At 33.7% G+C, this 23,432-nt stretch overlaps 1 protein-coding gene across 7 annotated transcripts in view; it reads right to left on the bottom strand.

The window, feature by feature from the left end:
• The window catches only part of LOC144971012 (calmodulin-binding transcription activator 1-like), a 55,737-nt gene that overhangs the window by 31,392 nt on the left and 913 nt on the right, over positions 1–23,432 (bottom strand). For 6 of the 7 annotated variants that reach the window (XM_078911301.1, XM_078911299.1, XM_078911306.1 and 3 more), the window contains exons 2-14: positions 20,577–20,750; positions 20,183–20,271; positions 19,006–19,073; positions 12,945–13,080; positions 12,360–12,431; positions 11,416–11,554; positions 9,681–9,736; positions 6,477–7,322; positions 5,616–5,807; positions 4,461–4,622; positions 2,761–3,564; positions 1,676–1,958; positions 968–1,320 (exon numbers count right to left, since the gene is read on the bottom strand). In XM_078911301.1, the coding sequence (XP_078767427.1) occupies positions 968–1,320; positions 1,676–1,958; positions 2,761–3,564; positions 4,461–4,622; positions 5,616–5,807; positions 6,477–7,322; positions 9,681–9,736; positions 11,416–11,554; positions 12,360–12,431; positions 12,945–13,080; positions 19,006–19,073; positions 20,183–20,271; positions 20,577–20,667 (3,291 nt within the window). In that variant the 5' untranslated portion in view covers positions 20,668–20,750. Of the gene's footprint in view, positions 1–967; positions 1,321–1,675; positions 1,959–2,760; positions 3,565–4,460; positions 4,623–5,615; positions 5,808–6,476; positions 7,323–9,680; positions 9,737–11,415; positions 11,555–12,359; positions 12,432–12,944; positions 13,081–19,005; positions 19,074–20,182; positions 20,272–20,576; positions 20,751–22,316; positions 22,379–23,432 lie in introns of all 7 variants that reach the window. The other variant, XM_078911300.1, reaches the window with a different exon arrangement.

The following is a 23,432-nucleotide window of genomic DNA, read 5'->3' as shown; positions in this document are numbered from 1 at the left end:
ACAATTTAAGCACCCAAGAAAAGGTAAGACAAAGGGGAACTGGGAACAAATAGGGATCAGATGTAGATTCCACGAGTATACCACCAATGTACTTAGTTTGAGATCACCTATAAGTCTCATCCGGACACAAGCACAAAATCCAACAGAGAGGAATACACTCAAATGCTTACATTATACACTAAAAATAGCACATATAATAATACATAACAGAGAGATGATTTACAAGGAGGAAAATATCATCTCCCAAAACAATAACTATGCATTTGACTGTTTCCCTCCCAGCCAAGACTCCAATCAGGGCCAGGACAAAACCAAGTAGCCTCATTCCAAGACAAAGACAGAAAGCATGTTGGAAAACAGATATAAGGGGATAGAAGACACAGTATGGACCTCCCTGCCCGCTATGGGAGGTCAGGATCCCCACCCAGTAGTCCCAATTGGTTATTCAATGTAAGAAGCCATTCATAGAATCGGTTAATTGGAATGATGCTTAATTGTAACAGCACTGTTCATCAAGCAGTTTTGACTGTATTAAAAAAATATGATGATTCACGTATAAAAAAGGTTGATAAAAAAAATAATATATGTGATGAAACTTATTGAGAACAATTCTTAGTCACCAGATACTTCAAATTCCTTTATGCATTTGTTTGCAGACAAATATCAAAAGTGGTGGTATGAAAATTGTCCGAGAAAGAACAATGTGAGTCTAATGAAGAGAATTTTTTTTAGAACCTGTACAGGATAAAGATACTTGGTATTACTGAGCAAAATCTATTGAAATTGTTGAGTTAAATAGAATTTTTGTTTGTCTGTAAGAATTTAATGGCATTCTCCAACACGTAAAAGATGATAAACATGTTTTTATCCTTTTACCAAAAAAAACCCCAAAAAACAATGGACTCTAAAGTAAATAAGTAGAGCTGCCCATAAACTATTGTAAAAACTAGCGTTTTCCTGTACTTACCTTAGAATATGCCCAGTTTGGAGCAAAATCTATTATCACAGAACCAATTTCTGAGTCTTCTGTCAAAGAGTCACGGATATCACATTGGTAATTATTTGTGGGGGGAGAGGAAGGCAAGGGAGAGACTGTACAAGGGAGTGGGGTTGAAGCGGTGGTGACTGGTATAGGGGAAGTATTTTGGGAAAATGTTCGTGGTGGAGCCCCTGGGTGGTTGGGAGAGGTTGGTGACATTTGGAGCGGATTTTCATAAACCTCATGACAGGAAAGAAAATGTGATGATTGCTGTTGCTGATATGACTGGTGTTGGTGGCTATTGTAAAGATGAAGATGATCTCCGACAATAGGCGACACATCTGTGGGAAAATACAGTGCTTTTAATTTTTTCAAAAATTATTTCTTTCTTTCCTATTTTTCATCACTGTCAAAATACAACAAATTTCATCTGCTAAAATAAATTCTCTCTAATTTCGATTTAATTCAGTAGAATACTGATGGTGGCTTCTGTCTCATGAAGAATCAAGAAAAGGCTAGTGCTCTAAAATGATGAAGGGATGTTTGGCGCACTATAAATCTATACCATTATTATTATTATTTATCTTAGCTTTAGTTGAAGACTGAATTATCAATTATCTTACAGTCTGGTAAAATTTAGGGATATCACTGCCAAGGCTCTATGGTTAAAATCATCACAGAAAAGTGATAACATACCATTTTTATCAAGCAACACATCTACAGGCCTGTCAGAAGAGGCAGACTTTCCAATATTTAGGGTATGACTGTCTACTGTGCTGGGGTTAGCTGTAGGGAGGCCATTGCTATCCCACAGATAATGAGATGTGGTGGAGCTGTGCTGGGAGCTAATCACAGGGGCAAGAGGGGACACAGTTAAATCCTGCAAGTCATGCAAGTCCAGGTATTCATAAAGATTGAGGTCAGAAGTGGGCAAAGAGAAGCTGCCATCTAAAGTATCACAGGAATCAGGATTGGTTATCTGAAACAAATAAAAAAATACCAATGTTAGAATTAGAACCATGATCGATATTTCAGGACAAAATAGTATTCTTTGTTAAAAGTGGTACAATTTTTTATATTTAGAAAAAGTTTAAAAAGTAATCCTTCAGAGCTTAAAGGCCCCTATAGCTGAAATTCATTCTGGTGTCTGTAGTTTTAAATGGATGGTAGTAATCGCTAGCTATCCTTCAATTAGGATGATAGTATATTGCAAAGAGCTTTCCTAAAAAAATTAAGAGACCCAGCTACAAAACCATTGCTCACTGGACAGGGGTTTAGATAAAAAAAAATCGGCTGCACTCTGGATTTGCACCTGTCCTTTTGCTTTTTGCTTGTGAGGCAAGTGCTGGTCAATCCGATACCCCACAAAAAAAAAAAAAGTTAAAGAATATCAAATTGTAGGAAACTGATTTTTTGCAATGCTATGACTCATCCACTGAGCAAATCATTAACAAATTTTGCATGGTATTTACAAATTACATGAAATTGGCTCAATATATTATGAATTCAATTAAACATCACATTAATTTCATATTTTAAAAAAAAATTGTTCTGTCAAATTTCATAAAATTTAAATTTTTGCCAGGGGGATCCATATCATAATACTGCTATTGATAAGAAATTCCTCTATAATTGAAATTGGCAACCTCTATTAACTCATGGATCTCAAATGGAATATGGAAGAGTGTGTAATTCTGAAGATTGATTCCGATCTCCCATTGATCAAACAGGTGACTATTCTTGTATATTATAATTATATGAATGGAAGAGAGCATACTTACCATATCCTTATCATTATAAAAAAAAGGAGGTACACTATTTATCATGGAGTCTTGAGATGCTTGTTGACCTTCGAGAGCTACATCCTGCATCCCAACAGTGTTTGAAGAACTCATATCCATTTTGTTGAAGTCTTTGGTTTCTGGCACAGAGGAAGTGCTAGCAGTTGTTTCCATATTAAATAATATTGGTTTTCTGAGATCTTTGATCGGGTCATGGACTGATGTTGTCATTGATAAAGATGACAAGCTGCTTGGGGAAGTTCTTGTTAAATTATCACTATTTCTTACTGATGAGGAGGGCATGACATTCTCAAGAGAACCCCTGGAAGATGATTTTTGAAAAGTATGTTCTTTCTGTGGTGTTGGTGTGTTGAATCCTGTTGTGGACTGTTGCTGATTAACATTCACAGGACAAGATAATGACGGCAAAACATTCGCATTGGACATTGTAGATAAAGAAAAAATATGAGGGTTTTGTGGACTCAATCCATGAAACCCAACTGATGATGGGACTGAGGCCACTGGTGGATTCAGTGAAAGGTTGCTTAAATAAGCTGGATTGTTCACTTCATTTTTAAAATTTTCTTGCCCGCTGGATGATGGTAAAGAAGACGAGGCAGACATGATGTAAGGAGCTCCAGGCGCCGCAGCTGATGAGATCGGATTTGTGATGTTGTGGTTATTCTGATTATCTGAGATTCTATTTAACAAAAGCTGTCCTGACTGATTTTGGCTAGCAATGAGCACTACACCATTTGAGTTGGAAATATCTAAAGATTGTGCAGGGTTCCCAGTTGGCATTGCCTGAAAAGAAATGAGTATAAATCAAATCTAATGAGAGGAAAGGGGAAATTTATTTGATCTAGTAAATCAACATAGCAATGCGAACCTATGTACTTTTTGTAATTGATTGCACCTTTAACACTGAAAATATTTCCATACAAATAACAATGTTTCGATATGAATCAAAGTAAAATAATGTACAAAAAAAAATATCTTAAAATAGCATAAATTACGAAAAACAATAGTTAAAAAAGAAGGTAAATATCAATGAAAGAAAGTATAAATAACTTTTTAAAAAAAAACAAAAAAAATAGACAGGAAAAAAAAATTAAATAACAAAAGAATATGTAAGTAATTGTTTACAAAACAAATAAATTTAAATAAATTACATTTGTGTAGTGCTTTACCTTAAAACCTCAAAAAAACGTTTGGTTTACAGTGACAAATTAAGGAGATGCAGTGGTGTGTGATAAAAATATGAAAAGGTGTGTATGTAACAATGTTAGACAAAGCAGTAAGAAAAATACAAGAGGAAACTACCCAAAGAAATCAGCCTGCCTCAACTGGGGATCTAACCTCAGACCTCCTGACTACTTATTTGATATGCTACAATTACAGAACAGAGGTTACCCTCTAGTTGAGATGATTTAATGCGTACATGTTCCACTGGGAATCCTTGCCAGTATCATAATCAACAAACATTGAACATAAGAGGATGAGGACGATGACAATAGGGTATGTTCCATCTTCATTTTGAAAAAAAAAATCATAGTGAATAATTAGGGAGCACTGGTGTATGATAGAAATGTGAAAAGGTGTGTATGAAACAGGAGCATACACAGCAAGAAGACAAATTATTCGGGATGGTTTTTTTCTTGCATTTCTCTTTTCTGACAGGCTTTTCAATCTTTCCTTACCATTGAACGTGAATCTGGTGTGACCAAAGTTGCTCCTTGCAAACTGAGAACAAAACCGGGATTGTTGTCAGTGGAATTGGTGGCTGCTTTCAAATGTAAGGTGATAAAAGGAGTTTGCTGATTTTGTTGGGGTTGCTGGGATTGTATAGAGTTTGAAAGTAGCTGAAAACAGATTAAAATCATAAAAGAATCAATATATGATAATAACAATACAGATGATCTCAGTAGTGATAACTCGTCGTAATATATACAAATAAACTTCCATTTTTAGTCAGTTTATATCAGAAGTCAGAGGTCATTTCAATCCCTTAGAAAAGGAAGATGGTACACCACAGAAAGGGGCAATAAGGTAAGTTAAAAGTTAAGCAACTACAACACTCAAATATGCACCTTTATGGGTATCAGATCAAATTTCACTTCAGGAGAAGAACAAAGGGCCACAAACAAAGGGGCAAGAAATAAGGGCAAAGGCTACTAGTAGCCCCAGCCAACATCTGCCCTTCACTAAATGGCCAAGTAAAAGGTATGTGATCGAAATGTATTGTATATTTAATAGGTGTACAAAATGAATGAGGAGGAAAAGAAAATGATCCTCACAAATTTTAAAATCACAGAACTGGAGATAAAATCATAGACTCATGGTTTTGCTGACAGATCTATCAAATCGGCCACCAATAGTAATTTGAGAAGACAACTAAATTAACATGACATTCAAAGATTTCAAAGATCATTAAATCAATAGATAGTTTCTTTAAAGTATCTGAAAGTTGTTTGTAGTGCTTATCTTTTTATTCTTTGATGGGATACACAAATTTTAAAAAGGATGTTAACGAGTGACTGCAAATAACAGTCCATACTTGTGAAGCAATGTCATGTACTCTCATGATTTAAAATTTTTCACATGCTTGTTACAGAATTTATTCATCTATTTTTAGATTTTCACTTTGACAAATCATAAACTAGCATTCAGTTATTTTGATGAATACCAGCTTTGCATTTTGAAGACACAAATTATCAATGTTAGTTTATTATCATTTTAAAAAAATTGTTTTGCTTTGTTTTTTTTAATCACCAAATTTACCTATTTGTACCTGCATATTTAACGGGTAGCATCATGTGAAAGAATTGATTACTACAACTGACACATAATCTTACCTGGGGTTCTGAGGGAAGTTGATTCGAGTTTTGAGCTAAATTTTGGAGATGAGGGGAATGATGTTGTTGAGCAACCTGGTGTAACTGACTAAAATTCTGCTGCTGTTGATGACTTGAATGTTGATGAGTGCAAGTTTGAGCAACTTTTGGGTAAATTTCAGAGGGATGAGCTGACTGTTGCATCATTTGTCCCTGAAAAAAAAGGGAATGAACAGGAGTGTGGTAAGCATGTAAATACTTAAAATATCACCTTCAAACAATAATGGCATAATACAAGATACAGACCAAATAGTTAACTTTCAGTTGAAGTAATTATCGTTTCATTAGAAAAGTTTGCTTTAAGAAAACAGATCTATCAAAATGAAGTTTTGCCAACGAAATCCTGAACGTTTCAGAAGCAGGATTCGGGTCACTTCTAAGCTGACATTAGATCTTGCCATTTAAACAAAGAGAGCAATGCCAGAGTCACATTGTTGTTACCTAGGGCAAATGTGAGATGTTTATAGATGATGAACAAGTCATCTGTTAGATTGGCTAAGTATTAATGCCAAGGTGTCAGTTCATTGGTTTGGATTGCACTGAGAGTTGTACTAAAAAAACCCCAAACAAACATTGATTATAATTACATCTTGCCATGATGAAAACACCTTAATAGGGTTGGGGATAAAATGTACTAACTGAAAAGTTTACTCTACTTTGTAATTACAGTGTAGTAATCGTATTATGTGAAGTTCAGATTTTTAAAAATCATTAAGACTGTTTCCAAATTTCTGCATGCCATTTATTCTCAAGCTTTCTGATACATTACTCATTCTGTCAGTTTTTCAAAATAATATACACATTATAGAGAAAAACTAATACCTGAGACTGAACAGTAACATCCATAGACGCAAGAGATGCATTCACATCGGCTTCCATCAAGGAATTGAGGGATGAATTAAAATGGCTGGTCTGACAACTGGATGAGACAAGAAATTGATTATTCTTTTTGATCATTGTGTCTGATAATCCTTCCTTTGAAACATTTACGTTGTGGTTGACAAAGCTGTCAGTCATCTCTGTATCTGATTCTAAAGTGCTTATAGATGTTGTGGGAACAATTTCACTATTTGTTGAGGTGTTATGTATTACCATTTTTTGTCTATTTATAGACGGAGGTTGTTGTTGAATATTATGCTGTTGGTTTTGAATATTATGGTGATGTATGAGATTATTAGAATTATTTGAGAAAACAGTGATGTTAGAATAAGTGGCTTGCTGGGTAGATGAGCTATTTTTACCATCTCCTTTGACAGTGCAAATCGTTGTTGCTTTTTGGGCAGGTTTGGATGCTAAAGCTGATGAATGGGTAGTGATTTGAAGTGTATTTAATCCTTTGTGTGGCAATGGGTGAGATGAAGCATTCTTCACTTGAAGTGGCTGTTGGATTTGGGAATCTTTGGTCTTTCTCTGAAAATGATCAGCTTGAGGGATTAACCTCTCCTGCTCATGTTTCTGAGATTGTTGTGAAGGTTCTGGTTGTTTGCAGGTATGAGAATTTGATGAGGATGGTGTCTGTCTTGGGGCAATTAAACGGTTAAGGGTGGCTGTATGAGTTGAATTCAGAATCTGAGTGCCAAGTCCATGAGACAAAGAAAACACTTGATTGCCTTTTTCATCTTTGGATGGCATCAATACAGGAAGCAACTCTTCAAGGATTCTTTCAATCTGTTATAAAAGCACAGATTTAAATACAATATAATAATCTCCAGGATAAATTTATGAGAAAAAAAAAAGTTAATTGAGATTTAAGGTTTTTCCTGTCTTAAAAAAATTCTATTGACGTATTCAATCACCGCTATAAACATTTTGATGTAATTTTATTAAAAGAGTCCTTACAAATATATCTTCAACATGATATAGTAAGAAAATCTCATCTTTTCCATTCATTTAACACCATAAAAAATAAATAATAAATAAACAAATAAAATACCAGAAGTAATAAACTGATTATTTTAAGATGAAACTTACAGACGTAACTGTCAGATTTCAGAGTTTTAGGTTTTTGTTTATTTGATGTTTATCACATATATATCTTAACAAAACTTTGAAAGTCATTATATTCAATGTGTATTTTATTTTACTATAAATGCATAACATGGGAAATGACAAATCATTGATCGTGTCAACAAAATTAAAATGACACAAAATACAAAGGCGAGAAGGGTGCTGATAATAAAATTAATCTGACAAAATTCATGTTTAAGTACAAGGGATCATCAAAACTGAAGTTTTGTTAACAAAAGAGGGGCAGGACATGTGGGAGAACTCAGTAAGAGTAGTTGGTTAAAAAGATGAATAGAGTGGAAACTGACAGATACAAGATAGTTTCGTTTGTTTTTAAGGGTTTTATGGCGCTGGCAACACATTTAGGTTATATCAGCGCCAGTAAAAAGGAAGAAAATGGGTAAGTAAAAAGTTCTAGAATTACAATTAAAGCACCCAAGAAAAAGTAAGACATAGGGGAACTTGGAACAAATAGGGATCAGATGTAGATTCCAAGATCATACCACCAATGTACTTTGTTTGAGATCACCTATAAGTCTCATCCGGACACAAGCACAAAATCCAACAAAGAGGAATACACTCAAATGCTTACATTATACATTCAAAATAACAAATATAATAATACATAAGAGAGATGATTTACAAGGAAAAAAATATCTCCCAAAACACTAACTATGCATTTGACTGTTTCCCTCCCAGTTAGGACTCCGGCCAGGGCCAGGACAAAACCAAGTAATCTGATTCCAAGACAAAGACAGAAAGCATGTTGGAAAACAGATACAAGATAACAAAGCTGCCAAAATGAAAAGGCATCTGTCAACAATGGGCCAGCTGTAGCTACTAACAGATTCATTAATGGAAGTTTTCAACAGTGCTTCATCATTAAATGTATATATCTGATCCAGGCATCCTGATGCCTTATACAGTCGACTCCGTTTAATTGCACATTGGTTAATCGCAAACTCTGATTTTACGCTACACATTCCTGAAAAACTGAATTTTTTCTATATAATCGCTCCGCTTAATCGCACACCTTATCTGCTTAATTGCTACACAATCATTCCATCTTGATTGGAAAAAAATATCTAAACGTTATAAGAGTAACAATAAGATGTGTGCACATGTTGTAGCGAGACTGCATGTGAGCATGTATGCGGGTGAAGTTTTAACTGCCAGATAATAGCACCCCTGACAAACACTGAAAAATTTTACATAGTGGACAAACTATGACGCTTCATCCAAGACGAATGATTGACAGATGACTAACGAACATTGGCGAGATTGGATGCAAGGCTTTATAAACAGCTTGCACAGAATAGAAAGCAATCAGCGCTTCACGATTAGTATTCTTACAAACAATAATGTCACATTTTTTTGTCGAAAGATAAAAAGAAAAGAGAGAAAAAAAAAAAAAACGAAATAGAAAAAAAAAACAACTGAAAAGCAAACAAAAAAAAAAAACCATCTAATGAGGCCATGTCTTGAACAAGACGGTTCCAAGCCCATAGAAAACTAAGAGGGGAATGTCCTATATGAATGAATACCAGTGCTTAGATGCTATTTTTAGCTTCTCCGCTTAATCGACACACTAGCCAGAAATGTGCGATTAAGAAGAGTCAACTGTATACACTTTATTCTTTAGATGAAAAGGTAACGCCATATTTTCAATTACTTTGTATTTTCTTTTTGTTTTGTTTTCAATATTTTTTCTTTTCCTTTGAATGGTCATAACAGGATTGAAAGAAGTAAAAAGGTAGAAAAGTTTGACCCCAGCACCAAAAACTCTGTTGATAGCATACCATTCTAATAATGTAATATGTACACACTGCAAAAAAAACTGTCCCATAGTAAGGTAATGGTAATATTTACTTTGATCCTAGTAAATTCGAATATTGTATAAGCCACTGCTTGAATGAAACCAGAAATTTCAATCAAGTAATGCATATTGTTTGCTAATTAGACTTGTTAAGACATGAAAAAAAAAAAAATGAGAAAAAAGCATGTATGACAAAAACTTACTTTCTTCTCTTCACCTGTGTTCTCATCTTCATCTGCAGTCTGACCAACCTGTGACACTGAAATTTAAATGCGTTCAAAAATATAAGAGGGTTTTGTTAACTCCGTGGTAAAGCACTTGACTCATCATACATTATTTAATTTCTAAAATGAAATAAATGAATAAGTTAGGTTGAGAAACTCCAAGACAAACTCATGAAATGCTGAGAAATTGTTTTCATGAAAAATCCCTTCAAGAAATACACAAAACAGATAGATCAGTTTTAGACTGAACTTTTTTGTGGCGATATCTCAAAATAGGTGTACAAAAATTAGACCTTAGGTAAACTTACATGAACTTTAAAATATTTATGCTTGGGTTAACTGATGTATATTCAGTGTTACATATTCCTTTTATTGAATGGGCTGGGTGATTTAATATTTACTGACTTTAAAGAGATTATTTTAGGAATTTAAGGATGACCTTAAGTCTGTCTTAGAATTGAGAAACAAACAAATGTTCTCTGCTGCCATCACGCATCATAGGTACTACAAAACAAAAATCCAATAAGGATGATTGGGCAGCAGCAAAACAGTTCATAAATGCAGATTCCAATTTGAGAAAATGTACCACTTAAAATAATATCGTTGATTCATTAAACATGTTTCAAAGAAGCCCAATGCAACAAATGAGGAACATTTATACATATGGATGCTCTTCTATCTGTAAACACAAACACTGTTTGGGTCCCTTGACTATGTCCCTCCTACAAAATCCACAGCCGTACTTTGCAAAAGAATGTGCCAGAGTTTTTGAAAACTTTGAATTATAAGTACACCAAATAATTTTTGCCAGTGATAAGAATTCTACAAAGACATCCATTTCCAATTTCTCCAAAGCCATTCATTCCATAACTGCCCTTCTGAACAGAAACATAAGAAGCTCCTCCAGTTACATCAAGGCCAAATGTTATACAACGTCAATAAGACCAGTCATTGAATATGCAAGCCCTGCCTGGGACCCTATCACGAAAAGAAATAAAGATAAATTTGAGATGGTACAAAGGAGAGCAGCGCGTTTTGCATTAGGCAATTTCAAAACCACTGACAGCGTGACACAGATGGCTCGACCATTACAGTGGACAACTTTGGAACAACTTTGGAACAGCGACGGAATCAATCCAAACTAAAAATGCTCTATTGCGTTTTCCACAACCTTGTAGCTATACCACCAAACAACCTTAGGCCAGCAACAATGAGATCAAGACCAAGGGGGACGCGATCTAAGATTCAAAGTGCTGCGCTCCTGAATACAAAGCCATGAACAATTGTTCTCCCCCTCTTCTATTAGCTTGTTGAATAACCTACCACCTATCGTTGTAAATTCAATCGCCACAGAACAGTTTAGAGAAAGGCTAATTCACTACGATAGCACTCAAATACATCCTGAAGTTTAAAACATCAAGACACCTGCCTACATTTGTGACAATACACCAGAGGTGGTTTGCAAATGAAGAGAGGAAAGAGAGAGTGCCAAAATATTGTATATATCAAAGATAACATAACATGATTTAAATAATAGGATAATGTCAAATAATCTATCAAGGAGTACGGGCGAATGGAGTAACTAAGATATTTGGGGATGAGTTCATTAATCCAACAAGTCCAGAACTTGGAAATTTCAAATGGGAACTGATTGTTTTGGATTATTAGCATTGGATCACATTCATATTTGACTTTAAGGAGGAATCTAACTTACACATTGGTCGAAGTTGATCAACAAGTTCCTCCTTTGTCCATTCTTTCTGCTTTAATTCAGAAAAGACAGTCAAAATGGAGGGTTTAGCAGCTTCGGGGTAAGGTACGTTCAGATAATGAAGAAGAACAATGTTAGGATTCTGAGGATGACATAGAATGGAGAAACATGATAAATTTAGGAGAAGTGAGTTTTTACTATTTTTAAAAAATATAAAACTAACCATCCATAACATTAATTGTATTAATGTATCATTATTTAATGTTTCTTAAATTTTTTTCATGAGGTGTATAAAAAGATCAAACATAAATAAAACTACAAATTAAGCTTGAGCCAGCCGATGTGTTGCATAATCCTTTTATTTAGTAAGCTATGAGATTTAAGAGTTGCTGCGTCTGTTTAATGAATTTATGGATAACCTTAAGAATACAGCAACAAATAGATTTTCACAACAGGCGCCTAGGAAAGATTAAAATAGATTGAGACAAAACATGTGTAGTTGAGGAATTGTTAAATAATATTACTTTATTTTCTTTCTTTTTTTTTTTTTTTCTGGAGGGGGGTAAGAATATACTATATGCCACAGAAAAGGGTTGTCTTATTCTTATAAGGAGGGGTATAAATTTTGTGTATGTTTATTCTTTGGTATTTTTGTTTTAATATCAGTTTATCAGTATTTTCTTTGTTTAAATTAGACGCCTTGGATAGCCAGATAATGATGATGATGATGATGATGATGATGATGATAATGATAATAATAATAATAATAATAATAATAATAATAATAATAATAATAATAATAATAATAATAATAATAATAATAATAATAATGATGTTAATGCAATCGAAGCATTCATACAAGTTTTAAAAAAAACAAAAAAGTGGGACCACCCATAGCGAACATTTAAATGATACATACTCTAATTATGAAAGCAAATCAGTATTACCTGCAAGAGCCAATAGCATCGTCTATGAAAAGTAGGTAAGATTGCCGAATGCACATAAGATCCATATATACACTGTTAAAGATTTTTTTTAAAAGAAGAAAAGAAAATCATAGTATTTAGTATTAGTACTTTATGAATTGGGGACTTCAATTGAGAAGAGTTGTAATTTAAGAGTGCATGATAAGAACAAAAATTTTCCGCCTGCTTATGTTCTTCATTCTTCTCTCTTTCCTCTTCCTCCTCTTTCTCTTTCTATCTTTTTTTTTTTTTGGAATGATAAGAATAACAAATTTTCCCCTGTTTATCTTCTTCATTTTTATGTCTTTCGTTCCTCTTACTCTTTTTTTCTCTCCCTTTTTGGAACAGATTTAACCCAGATCTGTAAAAATTAACGTGAAGAGATAGGCAAATGAATTAGTGCATAGTCAAATTATTAAAAATTAAAAACACATTCAAACATCTTGAATTTGAAAAAAAAAAAAAGATACAAATAGGTCTTCAGTAGGTTAGATCAAAATAAAAAAACCAAAAAAAAAAAAAAACCATAAAAAACTGAGAAAAAAAAACAAAACCAGATGTACTCACTTCAAGTCCTTGGACTTTGAGTTTCATGTGATCCTCTCTAATCGTGCTGCCATTTCTCCTCTTCTTCCAACAATATCCGTCCCTTCTATAAAATACCACTTTGCGATTGTACAGCAACATTGAACCACTGGCAGGTCTAGATTAAAAATAGATAAATATGTATAAATACACATAAGGTATTTGCTTAACTCTTTCCAATAAAAGATTGGAATGACGGAAAAACAAATAGTTCCTACAAATATGAAAATCGTCTTAGTTTTTTTCAATATCTAAAAAACAAACACTTAACATAAGGTAGAGCTGTAAGTTGTGGTAATGAGTTATGAGGATGAAGGAAGATTGAAAATTATTATTAAATCAAGACAGTGTTGAGTTTGCCTGTAAGGGTGAAACAGGAAGTGAACAAACCCTTGTTTATTTTTGGATAACGGAAAAAAACATCGTTGAAGGATTTATTCACATAATTATAATATCAAGGATAATAATAATAAAATCAAGATAGAGGATGAGTTTACACTCAACATCCCCCCATAAACTCATCCCGCATGACTTTAAAAAAAGGTTTACATCGTATAGAACCATCATGTTACAAGTTACAATATAAAACATGAAGTAATGGTAGGATATGAATTAAGTCATGAAAGATGTTGAAATAGCATCAGCATCATTTTGATAATGATTTATTTAGATTTAGATGAGATGCTATTAGATTGGTAGCATTAACTTGTTCAGTATTCAAAATCTTAGAAGAAAAGTGATTAATGGAAAGCAACTGTGTAAATTCCCTTTAGGTAGAAATTTTATAAGTCTTATCTCCCTTGGTTATTGAGTTATGCTCTTTCTCACACAAAAATTGAGTAGGTAATTGAATCAAAATAAAAATGAAAAGAAGATGTGGGATTTTCACATGTAATCTCAATATGCATTAGAATGATATTCTTGAAAAGAGAAAAAAGTGCAGTTTATATTCAATGCAAATAGAATATATGATTATATTCATGTTTAAAAAAAAAAAAAAAGGATTTCGAGTTGTTTTTAACAAACATCTGGTAGTACATGATTTTTATTCTCCCATTAAAATTGAAATGAACTTGTTCCTGATTTTGCTCACTGGTTTTGTGAAAACATCTGCTAAGTTGTCTTCAGTTGGGACATAAAACAGATTCAATTTTCCATTAGCAATTTCATCCCTGACAAAATATTTAATGTCAATATGCTTGGAACGTTTGTGTTGAACCGGGTTCTTAGATAGAGCTATCGCACCTTGATTATCACAAAGTAAGGAAAAGTTATCAATTTTATTTCCTGTCATATCTGAGAGTAATGCACATAGAAATTTGCCTTCTTGTGTGGCGGCAGCGAGCGACATATACTCTGCCTCGCAGGTTGAGAGGGCAACTGTTGATTGTTTCTTTGATTTCCAGGAAATCAAAGGACCTTCATTGGATATCTTAAATCCATACCCAGTAATACTCTTTCTGTCCTCAGAATTTGCCCAATCAGCATCACAATGACCTGTCAGTGTAAATTCATTATCAGTGGATTTTCTGAATGTTAGCATTTTGTTTGCTGTACCTTTTAGATATCTCAGTACATGTTTTGCCATGATCAGATGAAATGAGAGAGGATTGGACATAAATTGTGACAATTTAGTAACTACATAAGCAAGGTCAGGTCTGGTACAAGTCATTATATAGATCAAGCCTCCAACTATCTCTCTGTACCTTGATGCTTCTTCTTCTGAACATTTTTCATTTTCATTGTTACATTTATTTGTGTTCACTTCACATGGTGTATACCTAGGTTTGCACTCTGACATGTTAAATTTTGCAAGCAGTTTCTGAGTGTATTTGCTTTGGCACATTGAAACCTCATTTTTAGTTTGGTTAAACTCAATACCCAGAAAGTATTTCAATACTCCTAGATCTTTCATTTGAAATTTTGCTTTCAAATTTTCTTTGACCTTTCGTAAAGCATTTTGATTATGAGAAGCAATAAGTAAATCATCAACCCATGCTATCAAAACAATTATGTCATTTGTTTCACACTGCCCATCTGGTTTCTTTACATAGACACAGGGGTCTGAAAGAGATTGGGAAAATCCTTGTTCTGTCAAATGTTCATGCAAGGTTTGGTTCCAAAGTCTACCGCTTTGCTTTAACCCATACAATGACTTCTTTAATCTCAAAACAAGTTTCTCATTGGTTTTACCCTTTATATTGAAACCATGAGGCTGTTCAACAAATATTTCTCTATCAATTGGCGCATTCAAGAAAGCTGCCTTGACATCCATTTGGTGAATGGTCATTTTGTGATTTACAGAAATTTGCATCAAAGTTCTTATTGAGGTCATGCGGGCTGTGGGTGAAAATGTTTCCCTGTAATCTATATTCGGTATTTGGGAGTAACCTTTTGCCACAAATCTTGCTTTGTATTGGTCTTCTTTACATGGATTTTCTTTAATTGTATAAACCCATCTCCCCCCCACTACATCCCTGCCAGGTGGTAAGGATGTTAGCTCAAATGTATCATTTTCAACCAGAGTCCTCATTTCCTCTTCCATAGCCTCCTGCCATTTCTCTGCAACAGGGCTAGACATGGCATCATTGTATGATTTGGGAATATTATGGATTGCATTGTAAAAATAATGGGTAATACAGTCATCACAATTTTCATGCAAATTATTGATCAAATTCATACTTTCATCAATTGCATCATCATTGTCATTCAAATAAGTCATTTAGATAACTAGGTTTCTTTCTAGTTCTATTTGTTTTGTTTTTAGTGGTATTTTGATTGACATTAGGACTAATGTTATCATTTTCATCATTGGAATTGGGAGTTTCTGCATTAGCATTCTTATCTGAATGATTTGGTTTTGACTGGAAATTGACATCTTCTAAGAAATGTTCATTTGGTGGAGTTGGAATTGAGTAACGAATTTGTTTCTTTTGTTCTTCAACAAAAATTGATTCTTGATCATTATCATTAGAAATTTCATCATTGTTTTTGTTGGAAATTGTGTTTTCAAATTTAACACATCTTGCTCTTTGTACATTTTCAGTTTCTGGAAAATATATGAGATAAGCCGGGCTTTCTTTATCATAACCGACAAAAATTCCTCTTGAGGCTCTTGCATCCAACTTTTTTGGGTTTTGAGTTAGTGCATAGCACGTTTGTCCAAATTTGTGCATTTTATCATAATCAGGTTTCTTGCCTGTTAGAGCCTCAAAGGGAGTTTGTGTCAATCTGTTATTTATACATCTATTTCTAATGTAAACAGAAGCCATAAGTGCATAGGACCATAAATATTTGGGTAAATTTGCTTCTAACAGTAGACATCTGGCCATCTCGAATAGCGTTCTCCATTGTCTTTCACTGGTGCCATTCTGGTGGGGTGAATATGGTGCAGACTTTTCATGTTTAATTTTGTTTGAAATCAAAACGTTCTTAAATTCAGTAGAGGTAAATTCACCACCGTTGTCTGACCGTACACATTTTACCTGTCCGAAAGGAGAGGAATCTGCTAGAAATTTCTGAAAACCTTTCACTGTGTCACTTTTGTTCTTTAGCAGATATGTAGCACACACACCAGAGTAGTCATCCACACAAACGAGAGCGTATCGAAAACCATCTTTTGCAGCAGGATCTATCGGCCCTGCCAAATCAAGGTGAATCTTCTCCAGCGGCTTTGTTGCTCTTGAGTCAGGTACTCGACTTCTCGCGTTTGTCATTTTCCCGAGCACACAGGTTGAACATTCAAAATTGTCATTTGGATTTGTAATTTTAATGTGTCCAAGAGAACCTAGTTTTCGAATGTCCTCACAGTTGCAGTGCCCTAGAATTTCGTGCCAGGATTGAAGAGATTTTTCTTTCATAGTGGATTTTTTCACTGTATTTATGAAATATAAATTTTTGCATTTTGACACATCGATCACACTTCCATTAAATTCCATTGAAGCAGAATTTTCTTTGAAAATAACCGAAGCTCCATCACTCGTTGCAGCAGCCACGGATAAGATGTTTTGGTCGAATTCAGGTACAAACAATGCGTTTTTGAGAACGATTTGCTGTGGTTCTCCGAACGAGTTGAAAACGTTGATTTTTGCATCCCCTCGGCCTTTGACAATACCGAACGACTTTTGACCGTTGGCCAGTTCAATGGCATGATTTGTAGCTTGAAAGTCAGACTCGAGGTGGGTGAACAGACTTTTGTCTGTGATGATATGTGTTGATGCACCGCTATCTACAAGAATTCTTTTGACGGAGTGGTCGTGTTGGTTGATTGGTTCATTTTTGTTGAACTTGTGTGTCCAGATATGGAAGGTGAATGAATGGGGCTGACCGTTGTCATCCACGGATTTTGCGGAATGTTTTTGCTTCTGCAGAATCTAGTATCGTGGGTAGTACTCTTGCAGACTTCACACCACCGGTTTTTGTTTCTTTCGGCATTCCTCGGTGTTGTGGTTTTTCATTTTACAGTTTCTGCACCATTTTTGCTGGAAGGTACTAGTACTTGTTTTGGGTCTGTAACCCTGTGTGGTCGTTGCCATTACTGTAGAGTTTTCTGTTTTGATATTTTGTTCTTCATTTCGCAGACTTTCTTTGAATTCGCCGAATGTCTGTGGGGTTTCTCTCTGAGTTACGACAGTTATGAAGGATTTAAATGAGTTTGGTAGGCCTTTTAATACCATGGCTACCAGCAAACTGTCACTAATCTGCTCGCCTGCAGTTTTCAAAGAAGCAGCAGCAGTCTCTGCACGTAGAATGTAATCTGTGACAGATTCTGTGTTCGATTTTTCAAGCGATGTCAGCACATTATACAGGGTGATAATACGGGCTTTGCCTTTTGGTTGGTAATGTGTTCTAAGAATAGCGAGAGCTTCTTTACCTTTGTTTTTGGCATCACGCATCACTAAAGAAAGAGAGAGGTCGTCTAGACACTGGATCAGTTCGGCGTAGGCGATTGCATTTTCTTCGTCATCTACTTGTATTTCTTTGTCATTGAAGACATGTATCTTCTTGAGCCGCATTAGCCCAAGGAATTTTGTTTCCCATAACTCGTAATTTCTTTCTTCCCCGTTGAAGGTGGGTATTCTGTAGGTTGACATTTTAAGGATTGTTTACTTAACCTCAGACTTCGTAGAGTTTGTTTACTCAGGGTAATTTATTTACCTAATACATCAGTGCATGACTGGGCCCATAACCTGTAAGTTGTGGTAATGAGTTATGAGGATGAAGGAAGATTGAAAATTATTATTAAATCAAGACAGTGTTGAGTTTGCCTGTAAGGGTGAAACAGGAAGTGAACAAACCCTTGTTTATTTTTGGATAACGGAAAAAAACATCGTTGAAGGATTTATTCACATAATTATAATATCAAGGATAATAATAATAAAATCAAGATAGAGGATGAGTTTACACTCAACAAGAGCAAGCGATAAATAAGTTACAAAGAAAAAATAAATGGCATCCAATATTCTATAAATACAATAATTTGAAAAAGTACACTCTTAGAATTGTAGCCGTGTTTCTGCAGAACTTGTGAGCTTATCAACATAACTCAATAATTTTTATAATCAGCATCATTAATACTATCCTATTCGTTATAACTGCAAATTTCAGAATTGCAACCACCCCAATCGTAATCACTATATAATGTGGGTTAAGATTTTAAAATTTTCAACCAAAGTCAGTGTAATTAAAGCAGCACAGAACCATTTTTTAAATAAAAACAAAACAAAACATTGAAATCTGCAGGATAATTAGCAAAGTGTTTAATTTCATATATATAAGCATTGTAAGCAAAAAACAAACAAGCACACAAAATAAAAAGCCATTTTAAAAATTAGGGAGCCTACGGGGTGAGAGTTGGCCTCAATTTCTCTAGCATTAAACAGGCAATAACAATTGCATGCTACCTTTCGGATGGCAAGCAAGTCTATAACAGACAGCTACTCAATAAATGCTGGATGAGCAGAAGGGTAAAAAAAAAAAAATGATCGGTTACATCCGGGTCATATGCCAATCCTTCTGCTTGTGAGGAAGAAGAAAATCTTACCTTATCTTCTGTGGCAACATCAACCATTCTTTATGACGATCAAATGCAATCAGGATGGAAGCAATTTCCTGAAATATTTATTCACATACGTTTATAATTCAAATTAATTTACCACAAACTAAATTTACTCCTTTTACATTCATATTAAACCATTAATTGAAAACTAATAAAAATCCAATTCATTAAAAAAAATTGATGAAATCAAAACACAAAACAAACCGGTAATTGAAAATTAAGTGTATATGAAACAGTGACGGACAAATCACTTTTTACAAAAACTTTTTCAGATCTATCTATATCTCATACCAGTTACTGCTCCCTAATTTGTCACTTTGATAATAATGATAAGTATTGAATTTACAAAGACAAATACTGTGGACGTTTCAGATTTCCCCTTTATCAACAAAACACGATGAAAAAAACACTAAGGACAAATGAGATATGTGTGAATGGCGTAGTTAAGGTGAATAAACAAAAACAATGATGGGACAGGAAATAGAATGCCCGTTTGTAAGGAAGTACGAATTAAAATATGACAATAATTACTAATAAAAGGTCTGTAATTCATGAAATATCTAAATAGGGGGGATGTGTCCTGCAGTATAGAATGTAAAATAGAATTAAATTTAGACTATATTCGAATATTGATAAATATTAAATTCAAAACAAAAAGCAGTATGTGCTAAATCCTTAATTTTATAAAAATTTTAAAATTGAGGTTCATTGTTTAATTGACATTCTAATCTACGGAAAATATAGGGCGCACAAAACAACTTCACTTTATTGAACGACAGCCAGTGCTTATCAACCACAGTAATACCACAACATTCTTTATGATACAATCAACATGTTTCTCATTCAAATTTATTTTGTACATCACAAAATTTGAAGAACTTGTTTAACTATATTAATAAGAACGTAATGCTGTGTTGTACAACTTGCCTTACGCCAAAGTAATTAGATTAAATATTGTAATAATATACTGGAGTCAGCTTTTCCTATTTTCAATCCTGCTGTAGCTACTGATTTTTATGCATCTATAAATCTATGTTCCATACATTGTTGGAAATGACCAGTTGCTTAGGTTATGAATCTTATTGACCAATTTTAGAATGGCTACTTTTCCGGATCAATCTCACAACTTATCATGACTGATTAGGGAAGGGCTCATTCATACCTCACTTGTGTTCCACCTATGCCGTACACTGACAAATTCTTCAGCAGGATTTATCTTCTGAAGCTGCTCAGGCAAAGTGATATTCACAGCTGAAACAAAAGTAGTCATATGACTTAAAACAATAAGCTGGTCAAATCGTAAGCCAAAGGCCACTTTATGAATCACAGATAGTGTATAAAATTGTTACCGTCATCATGTATTATTCATTATTATCACTATTTCAAAATCTATAAAACTATTAATAATGACAATTAAACTATTAATATTGTCAATATTAATAAAAACATCCAATTCCGTGTCACTGAAAAAAATGTTTTGTTTCCTTTTTAAATATGTGCTTATATTTTCTAAAGTTATTTATTAGGACCACAAACACGTATCTATGTCAACGAACCATTACTGTCATTTGCAGCTTCAACACACTCCCGTTTGACATCCTGTTTAGAGGACGAGGAGGGACCAGGCCCATCCTCCAACTCCTCCATAACTGCTTTACGTCACAATGGACATGATAGACATGTTAGTAATGTTGACTGTTGGGTTGGCTCCCAAAGTTTCAAATATCACTCTGAAAGCAAAAAAATTTTTAATGAAATTACACAAGGGAGAAAAAGAAGGCAGGGGTTGCAAGTCTTTACGTAAATGTTGACAAACAATCATAATAATCAGATTCAAAACATTTTTCCTAATTATTTACTTTAACAGATTTTTAGCCTTGCAACTTTATGACTAACAATGCCATGCCCACCTGAGGTGAATCCCAATCCAATATTAATATTTCTATCTTTATCTTTTAAAAAAATGTTTCTGCCTTTCTTTTTCAAAGTCGGACCCAAGCCAACAGAAGTGCTGATATGAGCTCTATATTGGGATAAAAAAATTTACTTTGTCAACTTCACACAATAGAAAGCAAAGTGTATGAGAATCTTCAATGGTTTAGACCTTATCAATGAAACTTAAAATTACAGTGGCCCTTGCTTTAAACCTTTTGAGTCTCTTTCTGGGTATTATATATTAATTCTCTGATAATTGGCGGTGACTGTGACTATCATGTTTCAAGTTTCATTCCATTTATAACCTCAGTCCACTTTCTTCAATTTCATTTAACCTAATGCAATTTGATTTGCGCAGGGTTTTAAACTAAGTAAAGCCACCCTTCTCTACTAGAAACAAGCCAAACTTTATAGATAAAACGAGACTTGAAATTTTGAGAGATGAGATGGTATTGTGCTTTCTAAAAAACATATGCATTTAAATGTAAATGCTTCCTCCTGAAAGTTTGGATGGCAGTTAACAGTTATCATAACTTTTACAGACAAAAATTTTATGAAAAAGGTCAGATGATGTCATCAAAGTCATTTAAGTTTAAGAAAGTCAAAAAATTTTAATTTCAGAAGTAACTTTGTTATCCATAAACAAAATATGGAGAATCAATGAGTCAACAAGACAATATCTTTTTTTAATGAGCGAAAGCTTAAAAAAATCAAAATCCTGCAAAGAAAGCTGAAACAATGTAAGTCTTTTAAAAGTACAAGTAAGTTAGTTATAACAAAAATATTTATCTTAGAAGAAAAAGTACATATGAACAAAGTTAGTCTAAATGACAGGACTTATTGTTGCAGAAATTTAACTCTAGTACATGTCACCACTGGAATTTCACTTTATTTAGAGAGTGGTGTGTCTCAAAGGAACATTCATTGTAAGAAGCAACGAACCAATTTTCTCAGCCCATATCTGTGAGAAATGGTTTTTACTGTGATTGTGAAATAAGATTTTTAAGATTTTATATTTTTACAAGTAAATTCATTCAAAATTGGAGGAAAATCTTGTAATTTAAAAATAAATTGAAAATGTATACAGACTTGACCCCAGCATTATACTGTCTTTGTTGATGTCTTTGTGGACTCATCACTATGATAATAATAATAATAATAATAATAATAATAATAATAATAATAATAATAATAATAATAATAATAATAATAATAATAATAATAATAATTATAATAAATAAGGATAATACACAATAACCATAGTTGCAAATATCATTTAAAGTAATGTGCTATTTGGTGCCATATTAGTCACCGTAATAGTCAACGATTATTGTTGATAAATATAAAAAAATAAATCCTACCTTTAGGTAGTCTGATTCCAGCCTATAGACAGGTGCCGATTAGCCATTGAAAAAGCGAAGCGCTAGTTTGAGTTAAAATTTGAAAAACACAATTTCACACAATCACTGTTGCATAATTTTTTACAGTATCTGAACGATTCTGGTATCATCTTAAAGAGCAGAGATCAAGCCAATGTGATTGAAACCAATGTAGGCACATTATATCAAGATAAAAATTCCGCCATTTAAAAACTTTTGTAATTTTTTTCCAAAATTTAGATAGCAAAGACATAAAAGAAAATGCATCTAGATTATTCATTTATCTTTGTCTATGCCACATTTCATCAAAATTGAAGGTAGTGCAGTAAAAGTTTAATTTTGGCCGCCAGTAACCAACCCGATTTTCTGAATGCTTAAGTCTCATTTCAATCAATAGTCAGCTTATCGAGAGGCTGTCCAGTGTAGAAATTCCAGTCACAGATTTTGAGCTTTTTACAAGATGTAGTAAAATCAGCATAACTTTGGAACCGTTTATCATAGATCTAAAAAGGAATCATATTAAATGGTTTTTAAAGGTCCATCTGTCTGTGTAAAAAATTATTCTCAATTTTTATTTTTGAAAATAATATCAAACGACTACTCCACTTTAAAAACAGTTTAAAGTTAAAGATACATCTGCTGTCTCAAAAAAGCATTCTTAGGTTTTCAAAAGTTATATTTTAAATCATTTTGTCACTTTTACTTTTGACATTCAAAAATTTCTTCCATTTTCATTCAATTGTTCCAAAGTTATCATATATATGACGTTATTTGATTGGTTTACCTCAATTTTGAAAGAAGAGGGCGAGTTTATCCAGAAAAATCAACAGCAACTTTGACTATCCCGTTCAATTCTCATTTCACTTGTAACCTCTGTACACCTTTGATTAATTCGCAAAAGTTAGTAAATACAGACAAAACCAGTAGTTTTGAGAATATCATTTCTAATCAACAACTGATTTTTTGTAAAATCTTCTTTCCGAAAGAATGGATGAAAAGAAAATCAGCGGTTATCATCACTTTTAAGCAGACGACAAATTATTGAAAAATAGGTCTTTTGAGAATGTCAAGAGAGCTTAATTTTCAAAACCGACCGTC

The sequence above is a fragment of the Berghia stephanieae genome, chromosome 4, assembly GCF_034508935.2.
Source record: "Berghia stephanieae isolate SIO BIC M18660-M18661 chromosome 4, UCSD_Bste_1.3, whole genome shotgun sequence".
Lineage (NCBI taxonomy): Eukaryota > Metazoa > Mollusca > Gastropoda > Nudibranchia > Aeolidiidae > Berghia > Berghia stephanieae.
This window is presented reverse-complemented; position numbering and strand designations above follow the sequence as displayed.